Source organism: Cyprinus carpio, chromosome B13 (assembly GCF_018340385.1).
Source record: "Cyprinus carpio isolate SPL01 chromosome B13, ASM1834038v1, whole genome shotgun sequence".
NCBI classification, from domain to species: domain Eukaryota; kingdom Metazoa; phylum Chordata; class Actinopteri; order Cypriniformes; family Cyprinidae; genus Cyprinus; species Cyprinus carpio.
Genome location: NC_056609.1, coordinates 6492244 through 6507590, shown reverse-complemented (window position 1 = coordinate 6507590; position 15347 = coordinate 6492244). Strand labels below are relative to the sequence as shown.

Here is a 15347-nt window from a genome sequence, read left to right as displayed (position 1 = left end):
CAAACTGAAAATGGATGAAAACACGGCTTTCGGATAAATAACAAGTAGGCTACTTTGGAAGTGTTTTTCATCATTTTTATTTTCATATAAAAGCAACATAACTTAAATCACATCCAGTTTATTAGCGAAAATATGCGCACGTCGACACATCAGGATTCAAGCGAAATCTGTCTTTGTTCTCCTATATCAGTGTCTGATCCACTACGAACACTCGGAACCCCAACACATCAGAAATAAAAAATAAACAACAGCCTGCGAGCAGCCTACTCTCGTCACATGAGGCGTCCCTGTGGAACATAAAGCCTAAAAAGGGGGCGCGGCCAAAAGGCATCAACCAACTGGTGTAAGGAACGTCACTGAATTCCCATCATGCGTCGCAAAAGGAACCATTACCGCGAAAACACGTTTTTTTTTTTACAGTTGCGAATGGTCAAATAAACAGTGTATCAACTGCACGATGTACGTATAAAAACAAACAAGGATAGATTTTTTCTTTTCTCGCAATCAATATTTATCTGCCCTTATTTGGTTAAGGTGAGCAACGAGAGGGGCTTTCTTACAGAACACTTTAGTTGTCTGCTAGGTCACCCTCTCAAGCAACGATATACCCTGCGTTTCACCAGATGTGACGTGAAGATCAGCAGTTGCCAATGCTATTTTGTTGTTTTAGTAGCTTACTTGCTTTTTAGAATTGGCATTGATTTTTGCCCCCCTTGATTTATGTTTTGTGACATCTGCTAATCTTGGTGTTCGTTTTTCACGAGTCAATGTACTTTAAATCCTCTTGCTTTGTTCTCCGTTAGCAGATTGTGTAACGTTATGTAGCCGGGGTAAAATCTTTACTGAATGTATGATACCATGCTTATTTTCTTATTTTGTTTAGCTTGAGTCATGTTGATTTTTACCATGTTCTATTTTCTGTCGGTTGATGCAGTTTTAGAAGGAGACCTTTTAGGATCAATCATGACAGGAAAAAACACTTCCACTGATTTTCTCAAAGGTATCGATGGATATTCATTAAATTAGGAGATTTTTTTGTTCTCTAGGATGATTAACACATGGTTTTAAAAATGTGTAATTCCAGTCTTGTTTTAAAACAGTATAGCAATTATAGATGATTAGCTTTATTGGGTGTTCTTACCAAGTAATTTGAGAAATATTTTTTCTTTAGTCAGAAATTAACATAATTTAATTTGTTTGTTTTTACTACCCTCTTCTAACTTGCATATTTTATGCCAGAGGTGCCAAACATTTAATGTTATTATGAATCAAACTTTTTGTGTGAAGTGAATGTTTATCCACTGTCCTCTTTCTCCCTTTTAAGATGTAGTGGCATATGTTGATGTGTGGTCTGCCAGCAGAATGGAGGATTATTCTGATCCGTTCATGCAGCAGCTGCAGGACATGGGTGCAGAGGTAACATTTTTTATTTTTGGCAGTTGTGTTTATGAACAAAATTAAAATGAAAAAATAAATTAATGCATTTTAAATGACAGTATCTAAGACACTCAACAAACAAGTGACCCACGTAGTCTTCAAACATGGCCGGCCGTCCACATGGAAGAAAGCCCAGAAAATGGGTGTGAGGATTGTTTCAGTCCACTGGGTAGCAAGGTAAAAATGAGTATCACATAGAACTAAACTCCTGGTTCTTAGGATGTTGACCTGAACATGCAGAATATATGTAAATCTGCATATATGTATAAAGGCTTTGTTTTAAACAAAGTTGCTAATTTAATTTCCAAAGGTTAGGCATGAATAATTGGTTAAAAGGTAGAGCCTGGCAGGGGAAGTCGTGGCCTAATGGTTAGAGAGTCTGACTTGCAATCCAAGGGTTGTGAGTTCGAGTCTCAGGCCGGCAGGAATTGTAGGTCGAGGGAGTGAATGTACAGCGCTCTCTCCACACGACTGAAGTGCCCCTGAGCAAGGCACCGAACCCCCAACTGCTCCCCGGGCGCCGCAGCATAAATGGCTGCCAACTGCTCCGGGTGTGTGTTCACGGTGTGTGTGTGTTCACTGCTCTGTGTGTGTGCACTTTGGATGGGTTAAAAGCAGAGCACGAATTCCGAGTATGGGTTACCATACTTGGCTGTATGTCACTTCACTTTCACTTTCACTAAATTAATCTTCTTGAACAAATTAACACATCATTTCATTATTCCAGTGAAGGGACAAAATAAAACTCTTAAATATCTGCTACTGATTTTCTTTTAAACGTGATGTAATGGATAGTTCACCCAAAAAATAAAATTCATACACATTTGAAATGACAGCGACATAATTTTAAATTATTGGGAAAAACTAGAGAAGTAATGCATCATATAAAGGCCCCCTTTTCTGTCACATTTAAAAGTGCTGTAAATATCTTTACATTACATACAGAAAAGGTTCCTACTACTTGACAGATATAATTTGAAATAGGTGTCTAGATAAATCACATCTGTCTGACAGCACTAGTCCTTGTTAAAACAAACAAACAAAAAAAGAGTCAGTCAAGGAAAGCAAATCATCCCGTGTTTTAGCTAATTTAAAAATACTCTCTTCTTGTCAGTCATTTTGTATTGATTTGGTAATATCTAGTTGATTGAAATTCCTTTTGGAGAGCAGAAATCTATTGATGCCAATCAGGGGCGTAGAATTAGGGGGACGCCAGGGACATGTCCCTACCAATATCCAGCGAGTGCCAAACTGTCCCTAGCAATAATTTTGATCAAACAATTAAATATATGTATATGTTTTTGTAATTTCGGACACATCTGAAACGTATAGAAAAAAATAGGCCATGTAGAAAACTGTGCGCTTTCAAGGACGCATTAAATACATGGCGGAATGTAGTCGTCCACCAGAGGAGAAGCGCAACACCGCGCTTAGAACAACTCACAGGTATTTTACCCAATTCAAGATAGCAGTCCAAAACAGTTAATATAGAAGTACACTTCAGGAATTAACAAAGTTGCATCATTGAGTTTGAAGTACGGTGTTTGACAAAACAGAGCAAATGGAAAGAGAAAGCACAATCTATGGCTATTATAAGCTCCCTAATATAAAGCATACGGACAGAAAAACGTTGTGCGATAAGATCAGTGTTGGGTAAGTTAATTTCAAAAAGTAATTAATTACTATTACTAATTACATCATCAATATTGTATTAAAATTACTTTACTAATTACTCTGTCTGAAAAGTAATTTAGTTACTCAATAAGTAACTTAATTATTCAAATCGCTAATTAGGCTACATCTTAAAATCCCTATAAACCTTAATAGAAATTAAACTCTTTATTCTTTCATAATCAGAGTTTGTGACCTGTAGAAAGTTGCTCAAGGAGAAATAGACGGCAGAAATTGTACCGTTTGTTTTATTTTGCAAAAGCACAATGTTTTGTTGTTATTGTCAGTGTACACAAATAAAAGTAGGCCCTTTTTAGATTCAATTGATTTTAGTCTTATCTGTATCTGAGTATTTAAGGTTTCTCTGTGAATCAGGAAAACTGAAAGTGAATGCGCTGGCGTGCAGAGGGTTAAAGACGCTGCATTCAATTTTATCTTTAGACGGTAAATTTAGATTTCAAATTCAATATTGATTTTAGAACTGTTGAAATGATTTACTGTATGTAATGCAAATGCTTTATAAGTAACTGTAATTAAATTGCCTAAAAATGAGCAGTAATCCCTTACTTTACTTTTTCAGTGGATAAGTAATTTAATTACAGTAACGCGTTACACCCGTAACCCGTACTAAGTAGCCATTGGCTAATATTAGACATCATTTAGTCGCCAGAATGAAGATTTAGTCGCATATGCGAGTGATTTACTCGCAATGTAGAGGGTTGCAATATTTCGCAAGGGCAAGTTTAACCGAATTTTTATTTTGACGGGTTGCTGTGAATACCTTTACATTTCTGTGTGTATATGATATGAGGATAGATTTACAAAAATTAAACAGTCAATTGCTCATGAAGTGACTCTCAGAGCAGCTCTGGAGATGTGGTTCATGTATTTATGTCGTCATGGTAAGACAGAAAACAATATCACCGTAAGTGTCACGGGCACTTCAGTACAAGTACCAAACCACGCGGCTGCGGCATTCGTTAACACAGAGACACACAGAATTCATATTTAAATAGTCGTTATGCGGCTTAATATTTACAAATACTAGTGGGAATGTGTTCACTTATTTGTGTGTGCGTGTGTGTGCGCGCGCGCATTGGGACGGTACTCCGCTGTGTTCGATACAGAGAGCGTGACCATGTAGCGTAGAGACCGAATTGACATGCGTCATGTAAATAAGATCAATAACATAAGGCTATTTAGTTTGTGTAATAAAAGAGCAAGGTATAGACCGGGGCGGGCCGCCCCCCTAATATAATGGCAGGGGAAACACTGAATATAATGTGATTTTATGGTACAAAAAATATCTTTAACTTTAAATTGATGTTGTTCAACAAATTAAACTGTTAGCTGAAATATCCACGAAATAAAAAAACTAAGGTGGAAAAAGCCCTATACGCACGGGATTAGTATTATCTGGGGACCTTGTATGAATTTGAAACCCCCCCCCCCCCACACACACACACATCTGAATTTTGTGTGGTGCATTCGCACGGGATAAGACAAGCCTATGATTTTACTCAAATTTACTGACTTATTTCACGGATGTCAAGGGTTTGCGAGTCTCGTTCTCTGGTCCAGTTAGATGGATTTTAAAAAAGAAACTAATATAGTTTCGTCCCCTGTGTCATTTACATTCCACCATACCATTGCTTGATTTATTTGTAACACATTAACCTTGAAACCTTTTCAGCTCTTTCTGCATATTGTATGGTGTAGTAGCCTATAGCGATATGACAGCAACCAAAATACTATCAAAACACTCCAACGCAGCTCCATTCTTGCAAAGATAAAAAGGCGCACAGGAAACAAAAAGCTCAAAAAATTCAATGCAACACGCCAAATCACATAGCTGGCGATTCGTATGGGACTAATATTATCACAGGACCTCAGTTTTTGGCGAAATATGGTAGGTCATTTGCGGGGAAATTTTTACTTTAAAAATTACAGACATGGCCCATTCGCATGGGATTAAGATCACAGACAACCTCTGCAATTATTACAAATGACTGGAGGTCACCAGGTAACATCCTACAAATCCCATCAGAAAATTGAAATTAAAAAAATAAAAAACAAAAAACAATCCCAAATGGTATTGTATCAGACACTTGCACTTAACATTAGGCTATATGAAAAACAAGCTCAAATGGAGTTAACAAGGTTTTTGGCTGGCGAATGAGGAGATCAGCGTTTTTTCTGTCAATTGAACGGCCTCATCTGAGACAAGTGCATCGCATTATATGCTTTCATAAACTTTTACAGGTTATATAACGTTTATTGTTGCTATATGGGTGCTTAGTTTTTCTTGTTTAGTACACTTGGCCAAAATCTCATGATATAAACGATTGAGCACTTATGCACAGGATATTTAAAACTTACAAAAGTTTATTTGCTAGACGGCAAATAACCTACTTTGCTCTTCAAACACATAAAAACATTAGCCTTTACAGACATAGTGTTTGAGTGAAGAAAACACTGTACTATTCACACATCATTTATTTATTTACCCTTGCATTGCGAAAAGGCGGAGATCTCTCTCCAGGCTGTGCGTGGCGCGTCAATCTGAATGGAGACGGCCTGAAGTGACGAGTTTTCGCTGAGAGCTTGAGGATCCAATGGCATTACGAGCTTTAGTGACAAGCACTTTGTAATACTTATCATTGGTTAAATATTTGTAAAAGCCCTCTAAATTTAAAATAATAATAACAAATTATAATAGAGATATGAAGTTTGGATAATTTTTCACACCACACCTGACTGGGCTAGGGTATGGCAACTGCCATACTCTGCCATACGGAAATGCTGCCCCTGCTTTATTATATTACCATTTTTGATAATTATGCAGCATTATGAAAGTGTCTTATACAAAAAAACACAAAAATAATAATACAAAAAATAAATACAGAAAAAAAATTATACTCAATTTAAAAGAATGTTTTTCTGTTTTAATATACTTTAAAATATAACTTATTTCTGTGATCCAAAGCTGAATTTTCAGCATCATTACTCAAGTCTTCAGTGTCACATGATCCTTCAGAAAGCATTCTAATATGATGATTTATTATCAGTGTTGGAAAGAGTTGTGCTGCTTAATTGTTTTTCTTTTTTTAGTAACCTGTGATACTTTTTTGGGGTTCATTGATAAATGAAAAGTTAAAAAGAACAGCATTTATTCAAAATAGAGATGTTTTCTAACAATATCAATCTTTACTATCACTGTTTCTATCAATTTAACAAATCCTTGCTGAATAAAAACTAATTTATTTCTTTCTTACCTCAAGCTTTTGAACGGTAGTGTATATTGTTACAAAAGTTTTATTTTAAATGAATGCTGTTTAAAAATAATAATAATAATAATAATAATAATAACAAAAGGTGAAAAGGTGGCACAGGTTTCCAACATTGATAATAAGTCAGCATTGCATGAAATGTATTTTAAAGTACACTGGAAAAAAAATTCATCCAATTAAAAAAAATGTAGGGTAATGATTCATCTGTTTTTTAACTTGAGCAAATGAAAAACAAATTACTTGTCTGAAACAATATTTTCTATGTCTATGAAAACTATTTAATAAAACCTGGCACAAAGTATATTTTTCTTGTTGAAGAAAGTCAATTAATTTAAATTCTATTTTTGATCCAAACAAAAAAATATAGATTAAATAAAAAATAAAAATTATCAATTAAGAAATTTCTTTTATAATTTTCATAGACATAGAAAGTATTGTTTAGGGCAAGTTATTTATTTTTCATTGGCTCAAGTTAAAAAATATAGATGTGAATCATTACCCTAAATTTTTTTAATTGGATGAATGAAGAAATTAATAAAATTCAGTGTAATTTCCAAATTAAATCTATATCAGTTGTTTTATTTTTCCAATAAACTAAACTAATTCAATTCCAAATGTTAATTTAAAAACACAAAAAAAAAACGTTTTTTTTTTTTTATATATGAAAACATTTCCCCATAAAACATGAAAAAAATAGTTTAACAAAGTAACATAAAACAGTTTATCTCAGAATCGCAACAAACGGCATCAAAACTATATGGTTTTATTCCACTCGGAGTTCACAATATTGGCAGTACTGAATTTTAAGTGCTAACTCAACTTTTCAGAGGTTGAGCATTACCTGCTGAATAAAATATAAAGTTCTTTTCATACACTTAGTCCAGGTGCAGGGCATAAATCAGTCTGAAAAATGGACAAAGAAGGCCTGAGATTGGTTGGTTCATTCATTACAAAGTTTTCTTGCAAGATGATTCCCACTCTAGATGGGTTAGATGTGGATTTGCTTGATCAATGCTGAGAATTCTTACTGGAGTCTGTCTTGTTAGCTGCATCCTAACAGAGGAAGAAACAGATCAATAAAGACATTATCAAGTCAGTTAGATAATGCTGTTGTCAAATACTCAAGATCATGTGCTGTGTTCACACCATGTTCTACTTAGAGCTGTTCATGTCCTTGGACCGGGAACTGTGCATTTCTGTGGCAACACTATCGATGCCTAAATTAATCTGCAGCAGTCAGGTACAGTCACGTGATACAAGTAGAATCGCTCAGAAAATTCCCAGATTACAGACCATAATTATGAGTTCTAAAAGGACATGAATTCTTTTTCCAAGTTGGAATCTTGTAATTATGGTAAATGGGGTGAATGCACTTATACATACCTGGTATACTGTAAAAAGAGCTGGCCTTTGGGTGATGTCAGGCTTGTCATTGACAACTTTTCTGTGAAAAGCAAACATTAAAGTTACAGTCTTTATACTTAAGGGTTTACATTTAATTGTGCAGTGTGCCTGTCAATAAAGTGATCCTCCTCCGAACAGGTCTCAGTTAACCCTACATGACATACAACTGATCTAGAGTTTTTGCTGTGAGGTGGCTTAAGTGTACATTTTAGTGCATAAAGTAATTTAAATGTATGTAGATGTCTGATGTGAACAGCGACATTATACAAGAACGAAACAACGTCAATGTTTGAACATAGAGACGGAGTTTCACAGGCAGGGCTTAGTTTAAGCCAGGCCTTCGTTAAATCAGGATATTTAAATAACTTCTATAAAAATGCCTTAAGACCTTTACTGGTGTGCATCCTGAGACACGACGATGGCACTGACATATTTTAAGATGTGTCAGTACAAGATATTTTCAGTTAAGACAGCTTAAACATGCATTTTAGTCTGAGACTGGCCTGTGAATCCAGGGGATAATGTTTATATAACGTTAGCTGTGCTCTCTTATCACAGTTATGAGGGCCATACTTACACTTCCAAAGTGTCTCTTCCATTTCTTCTTCCTTCCAAAACAAGATATTCATTAAGAGGGCTTTGAACCTAGATAGAACAGAAGTATATTCATCCATTTTTGTATTTATACTGTAGGGCTGCACAATAATGGTTAAACTGATAATCACGGTTATTTTGATTAAAATTATAATCACGATTATTAATAACGGTTATTCTATCCTGCTGAGAAAAAAAAAAAAAACTGGTTTAAACTGGTCTCCCCAGCTTGGTCAAGCTGTTTTTTTTTTTTTTATTCAGCAGGGGAAATGCAATAACATTTCATGTGTCCTTTAACCCACCTCCACTGACTATACACTGACTTCATTTAACCAACTATGATAATATAAACTCATGGTTTTGGTTAGGGTTTTTGTCATCTGTATTCACATTACATTTTCTAAATGTCAATTTGTTCGCAAATGGGAAAAAGCCACTCAGATCGCACAGTAAATTTGCTCAAAGATCATTAATACACACTGAAAACTAACAGTGCTATGTCATTTTCAACACGAAAACTGGTAAAAACTTTATTAATTCCAACAATTCCAATTTATGTACATTTTTCCCCCATTGTATTGTCACAGGTAGGAAAAGCGCATTTATTCCTCACACAATAGATCCACTATTGAAACTCAGTGAAAGTTTGATCAGGGCACTTTTGGTAACACAAACAGTACAAATGGCTTGTGAAAAAAATACACATTGTCTATATGACACTTTCATGTAAGCAGAATATCGCTGTGGAGAGATCGCTAAACTCTTATGTTTTCATATCATCTTCAGCGCTTGTTCCGCCATCAGTGAGCGCGCACAAGGATACCAGATTACACAAATTAGATAAAACACCTGGCAGAAAGTGTATCCTTAAAGGAGAAAAGCTCTGTTTTGGGGCTCAAAGCTCTTCACATCTGGCAACCACAAGCATGAACGCTAGTGAAGACTTGTTAGCAATGCAAGATAACGCAAATGCCAAATTAAAAACACGTTTCAGGATAAATATCGAGCCAATATCATGACGATTATTTTTAATTAATCGAGAAAGGTGGATATCGTTATCGAGATTAAAATACTTTTAATAGTGCAGCCCTATTATACCGTTAATTAATTTAAACTTACTCTTTCAAACAGCCATGTCTATTAAATGTGTTCGTTAAATTATTGCACTCACCATATTAGTGACACCATCGTCTATCCTCGGCTGCAATCGCAGCTGCTGTATGAGTAAAATTTATTTACACTCCTCAAAAACAACATTGAGTGAAAAAGGAAAAGATGAAAATAATCTCAGTCGATCTCGCTCGTCCGGGGTTCAAGCGTGGTTTTGTCCGCTGCAGGCGCGTAAGAGAACTAGCTAGCTAACGGATGAGAAATGTCTTGTCGTTTAGACAATTTTTGCCGATCACAGTCTCTCGAGGAAAAGAAAGAGCGAAAAAAGGTAAATTGTGGAAAATAACGTCAATACACCTAACTTATCTTAAACAAAGTTTCCACCTCTTCCACAGCTTGTTGAATTCACACACAATCACAGTGACAAAATGGTGTTGTTAACACCAGTGTGAGGAGACATGGTCATGATATAAACAAAATATGAGTTAATCTAACCTTGATATTTTACATTTGTCAAAAACAAATGTCTTAGTTGAGCATATATAAAAAAAAAATATCAAACAAATAAATGCATGATTAACAAAAATATACTTGAAAAATGACAAATAATGTTCAATTTAATTGAATTGTACTGCTTGAAAAACTTTTTCAGTGTATATTAAAATTTTGATCAAATAAATGCAGGCTTGATGACCATAAGTAAATTTTTGCAAAAATATAAAGTAGTAATGTATCCAAACTTTTGACCTAAAGATTAGGTCATCAATTATTATTATTATTATTATTATTATTATTATTATTATTTTTTTTACATTGCCCCTATTTTACATTTGAGCACCTGCCCCTGAGGAACTCTCTGAACATCCCTGAACAGCAGAATATTCTTTAAGAATTATCCTGGGTCCAATTTGATTAATATTTAAATAAAGTGATGCTTGATAAAGACAACCAGCACTCTGATGCTGATGTTGTTGGTTCACAAAATAAAAAATGGTGTAATTATTGTCTGTTAAAACATCCTAAAAATTAAAAAAAAAAATCTGTTTAGGAGTTGTCAAAATATGAATAAGCTATAAATGTAGACTTTAGGTAACATGAAACTGTGGTCAAAGGTTTACCAAAACTGTGTAAATGATTGGGTGTTTGGGGTGGGGGGGTTGGGGGGTTCTTGGGTTTATGTCCTCACCAATGTCAAAAGCAGACCTACACCCTTGATGCCAATGACAACATGTTCTGGTGCTGTTTTAGTTCTCTTACTCTATTAGTGATCTTTTTCCTCGATTTTGATTATTGCATTTCTTTGGATGGCCTGTAGATGTCTCTAGACCTCAAGGTTTCCTTTCACGTTCCTTTCAAACTCTATTCATTATGTGATTTTGCAGATGCAAAGAGAGTAATGGACGTGTAGATGAAAATCTTTTTCCTGCTCAAAATGAAGAGTCCAAACTTCATCTAAATAAAAGAACAGTAAGGAAATTAAACATATCTAAAACAACAAATGCTTTGACTTGTTTTGCTTTTTTTTTTTTTTATTGAATGGTTGCTGTAAGAATATTATACATATTTTGGTAAATATTAATAAATAACCTCATACATGTGATTATTTTTTTTTTTATGTTTTTGCAGCACCGTTGCATGCAACCTAGAGATATTCCTATAAAGACCCCTGAGAATGACCGGCGGCTGAAGAAAAAATTGGACAAGATGATGGAAGGCCTGATCTGCTCATCCCCCGTTGGTGAGGAAGGCACACCTTTTTTTTTTTTTTTTTGATGTTTTTTTTTTATTATTGTTTTTAAATTTTATGTTTATTTTATTCAGACAATTTGTAAAGGTTGTTGTGCATTTGGGATTTTGTTTTAATACAGTTTCCGACACATCACCATTCGTTATTGATGAGGAAAATGGAGTAGTGTACAGTCCCTCTTTAAAACGCTCTGACAGCATGGCTCAGCGACTGAGAGAAATGAGAGCTCAACGAGAACATCTCTCACCCACTGGTATTTCCTCAAATCCTTTTGAGAACTAGTTTTCATTTGTAAACTAACAATTTTGTGTTCTACTAGACCACAAAGCTTTGTACTGAATTATAGGGTTGCAAATCTTTTGGTTCATGGTGAATCCGCTTAAAACACTATTTAAAATTGTTTCTTTTTGATTTGATAATAATAAAAACCATTTATCCACCTTATTTAAAATTAAGTTTGAAAGAGCATGACCATTTGTAACTTGTAAGGTTCCCGGTTTCATTTGTTTTAGTTTAATTTACCTGTACAAAAACAGTCTGTTATGCTGCTTGATATTTCAAACTGTACAATACAGGTGATTTATAGTATTATTTTAATCTATTACAATCTGTGCAGATTTGAAAACAGGACAGAAAATGGCCTAATACTTCTAAATGATGATTTTTTTATTTAAAAATCTTAATAACATTATAAGTGGGCCTCAGTAAACAGTACAAAATAAAAACAAGCAGTTCATGACCCCTTTAGGAAATGCATTGAGAAAAATAAATGAGTTATTACACTCTACAGCATTGGTCTCAAACTCAATTCTTGGAGGGCCACAGCTCTGCACAGTTTAGCTGCAATCCTAATCAAACACACCTGATCCAGCTAATCAGGGTCTTCAGGATCACTAGAAACTTCCAAGCAGGTGAAATTCAGAGCTGGTTGGAGCTTAACTCTGCAGAGTTGTTTGCCCTCCAGGAACTGAGTTTGAGACCACTGCTCTACAGAATCTCTACACACTGTAGAAATAAAGGTCTTTCAGGTATTTATTTAATTTTGTCTTGTCCTTTAGCCTCACAGATGCTGGATAGTGCCTCAGGATGTAATTCACCTAGACCACCTCATGGGGCTTCACCAACTCTGTCTTTCTCACAAACACTAGGTTTGGGAAAACAAAAGTCTTTTTTTGTAGTAGAATAATTGTAGCTTTTAGGGATGCACCGAATGTTCGGCAGCTGAAATTATTCGGCTGAAAATAGCAACAACAACAACAAAAAATCTCTTTCGGTGTTCGAAAAAGCAAAATGACTGAATAAATTTGTACTGAAGAATGATATTTTAGGTGAAGCAATCAAATGGCAACCAGCATAGAGTGAGAGGCGCATAGCAAACATGTCGGCAGTGTGTATATCGAAGCATTTATTGTCAGAGAAATATGCAAAAATCATTACGAGCACACTGACAGCAAGAGACTGTTTAGTACTGCATCACATGTCTTCGCGAAATGGCCTTAAACAAATTAGTAAATAACTGCATAATGTTTATGCTCACAACGATATCTGCTTGTTAGCCAGGGTTCAAAGTCCAAGGAAAAATCTGCACTGAAACAGCGTTACTCGTCCAGTTTCTCAGTAACATTTTTTATGAATTTTTACAAGGTATGGGTATGACAATGTGATATGTGCGACAAACATCTTCCCAATTCGTAATGGGAATCCTTTATAACTATATATCTGATGTGTTTTCAACAACAAGAAGCACTGAGGTCCGCCAAAATAAAAGCTCCATCAACTTTAGTACTGCAATTTTACTGATGTTCTGTAAAATAAATAAAAAATAGTAATATTGTGAAATATAAATACATTTTAAATAACTGTTTTGTATGTGAACATATAGTACAGTGTAATTGATTGCTGTGATCAAAGTTAAATTTTCATCCTTTTTTTTGACCCTTTAGAAATCATTCTAATATGCTGATTAGCTACTGTTCAGTTTTTTTTTATTATTGATTTTATGTTTTTTTTCTTTGAAATGCAAGACAAAAAGTAAATTTTTGGATTTTTTATTTATGCAATGGTGAAAAAATCATTCAAAATACATGGGGGAAAAAAAACTATTCGGCCTTCGGCCCAGTGTTTCATTTTGTTCAGCTTCGGCCAAGAATTTTCATTTCAGTGCATCCCTAGTAGCTTTAGTAACCATTTTGCATTAAATAAAACTAAATATGTTGACTTCTGCTTTTACAGAGGAAGAGCCTTTGGATTGCTTCTCAACCTCTCACTTTCATTCCTCCAAGAAAAGAGATGAACAAGAAAAACAAAACTGTAATAAAAAGTTAAAAATGAAAATGACAAGTAAAGGAAAAAAACAAATACCTCCTGAATCAGACACAGCCATGGTTATGTGTAATCTGGCCAGTGTTGAAACACATAGTAAAGTCTCACCTATATCTGCCAGATCAAGAAGGTCTTTAGTGAACAACATTGGAGGAAAGAAACAGTCCACTTTAGAGAGTTACAAAGAACAGAGAAAAGAAAACAAAGCTCACACCTCAAACCACAAACTGAAAACAGTGGAATATCTACAGAGTTATCGGGCAGCCCTGAAAGTTCTTTGCCTGAAAACCTGACAAAAAACAATCACAAAAACATCAGAAGTATACAGCAATCCAATGATCTGCAGACCAACCGCAAACGTTTATACTCCAAGAAGTGGACTTTATCAGACAGTTGTTTACAGAAATTGAAAGTGATGGTTCGGTAACACCCAAAACCTGTTCATAAATTTCGACGTCAAACCTTCTGCTGTTTTGTGTTCTGCTGACTCGGTTGGTGATGTTCCTAATAGAGATGTTGTGGATGGTGAGGTGTTTGAAGACTACTTCTCCCCAGCCAACAATGCCCTTAAACAAAGGGTCATTTTATTTGGGTCGACCCCAGAAAGAATGCACATGCCTGCTTTTTGACCTGGTAGACTCAAACAAGAGGAAGGGCAAGAGATCATTTGGTAAAAGCGAAAACATGAAAATATTGACATTAAAGACTTGGTGGTTGGCTCACAATGCTCTGCTCCTGAGACACATGAATCAAGGCCTGAATGTTTTGTCTGTGGGGACACGTGAGTTGCCCAGGTTTGAAGAAATAAAACTTGAGGCATTGGCAAAGAAACAGAGGACACAAACTAGGTTAAGCTCTGCTGTTCTTTCTGAAGGGAAGAAGTGTAAAAGCTCAATTGAGCTCAGTCCTGCTAATGAAAAGAAGACCTCAACGGCTACTTCTCCAGTGTCATCCTCAGCGATTAATGTGAATCTACAAATACAGAACTGTCTTGAAACGGCCTCTGACCCCAAACATGCCATTGAAAAGAGACAGATGGGTTTAAAAAGTATGTAAAAGTTTATTTTATTTAATGTTTTTTTTATTAGTATTAAATTGGATCTTGCTTGTCTCTAAAACACAAACTGAGTTTTATAAATTCATAAGACAAAGGCCTTGGCAGTACATATGTAGAAAGTATGAAAAGGTAAAAGCTTTATTTTAGGTGAAAATTTTGCACCCTAGAAGCTGTTTCAAATTGTCTGTTGTCAAATTGTGGCTATGCAATGACATCTAGGTCACTGCTACACTGTGATAAGATTAAATTCTTTACATTTTTATACTTGAAAGCAAGGAATATCCTTTGTGTTGGTTGAGAAACACTTCACAATAAAGTGTGCTTTTAAAATGTTGCATGGTTGAATAAACGTTTTACAGAAACACTCTTATCTGCTGCTCAGCTGTCACTGTGCACCTGCTGTTCTTTTCTCAGCTCAACTTTCTTTCTTTTTTTGCATTTATATCAGTTGCCGGGAAAGAAAATGAAAATGCACAGCTGATGGGAGCATTGAGAGAAGCCTTGAAATGAGTAGCAAAACCAAGCCATATGAAAAAGGACAAGTTCATGAAGGTAAAGTTAGCTACAGTTTTAGTATTTTTAATGTTGTTTAAATGGTACTAAACATTTACGTTGGGCAAAAAAAATAAGACTTGTGTGTGAGCTAATTTATGATTTAATATACATTTGAGAAATAACAAAAAATAAGTGAAAACCATATCACACAAGTAGTACT

General features: G+C 35.1%; 1 protein-coding gene and 1 pseudogene across 1 annotated transcript; both read left to right on the top strand.

The window, feature by feature from the left end:
• Nucleotides 1–423: 423 nt before the first annotated feature.
• On the top strand, nucleotides 424–12439 carry LOC122139505 (microcephalin-like). Its single transcript, XM_042737669.1, has 8 exons — nucleotides 424–459; nucleotides 935–1000; nucleotides 1325–1416; nucleotides 1496–1614; nucleotides 10889–10973; nucleotides 11133–11244; nucleotides 11375–11506; nucleotides 12312–12439. The coding sequence occupies exons 2-8, from the start codon at nucleotides 964–966 to the stop codon at nucleotides 12437–12439; spliced, it is 705 nt and encodes a 234-aa protein (XP_042593603.1). The 5' UTR covers nucleotides 424–459; nucleotides 935–963.
• Nucleotides 12440–13418: 979 nt separating this feature from the next.
• LOC122139504 lies at nucleotides 13419–15142 on the top strand (annotated as a pseudogene).
• Nucleotides 15143–15347: the final 205 nt, after the last annotated feature.

Coding starts and splice junctions, on each gene's coding strand:
- LOC122139505 (XM_042737669.1), top strand. CDS start 964: ATGACAGGAAAAAACACTTCCACTGATTTTCTCAAAG. Junction 1,001..1,324: donor TTCCACTGATTTTCTCAAAG/GTATCGATGGAT, acceptor CTCCCTTTTAAG/ATGTAGTGGCATATGTTGAT. Junction 1,615..10,888: donor TCAGTCCACTGGGTAGCAAG/GTAAAAATGAGT, acceptor GTGATTTTGCAG/ATGCAAAGAGAGTAATGGAC.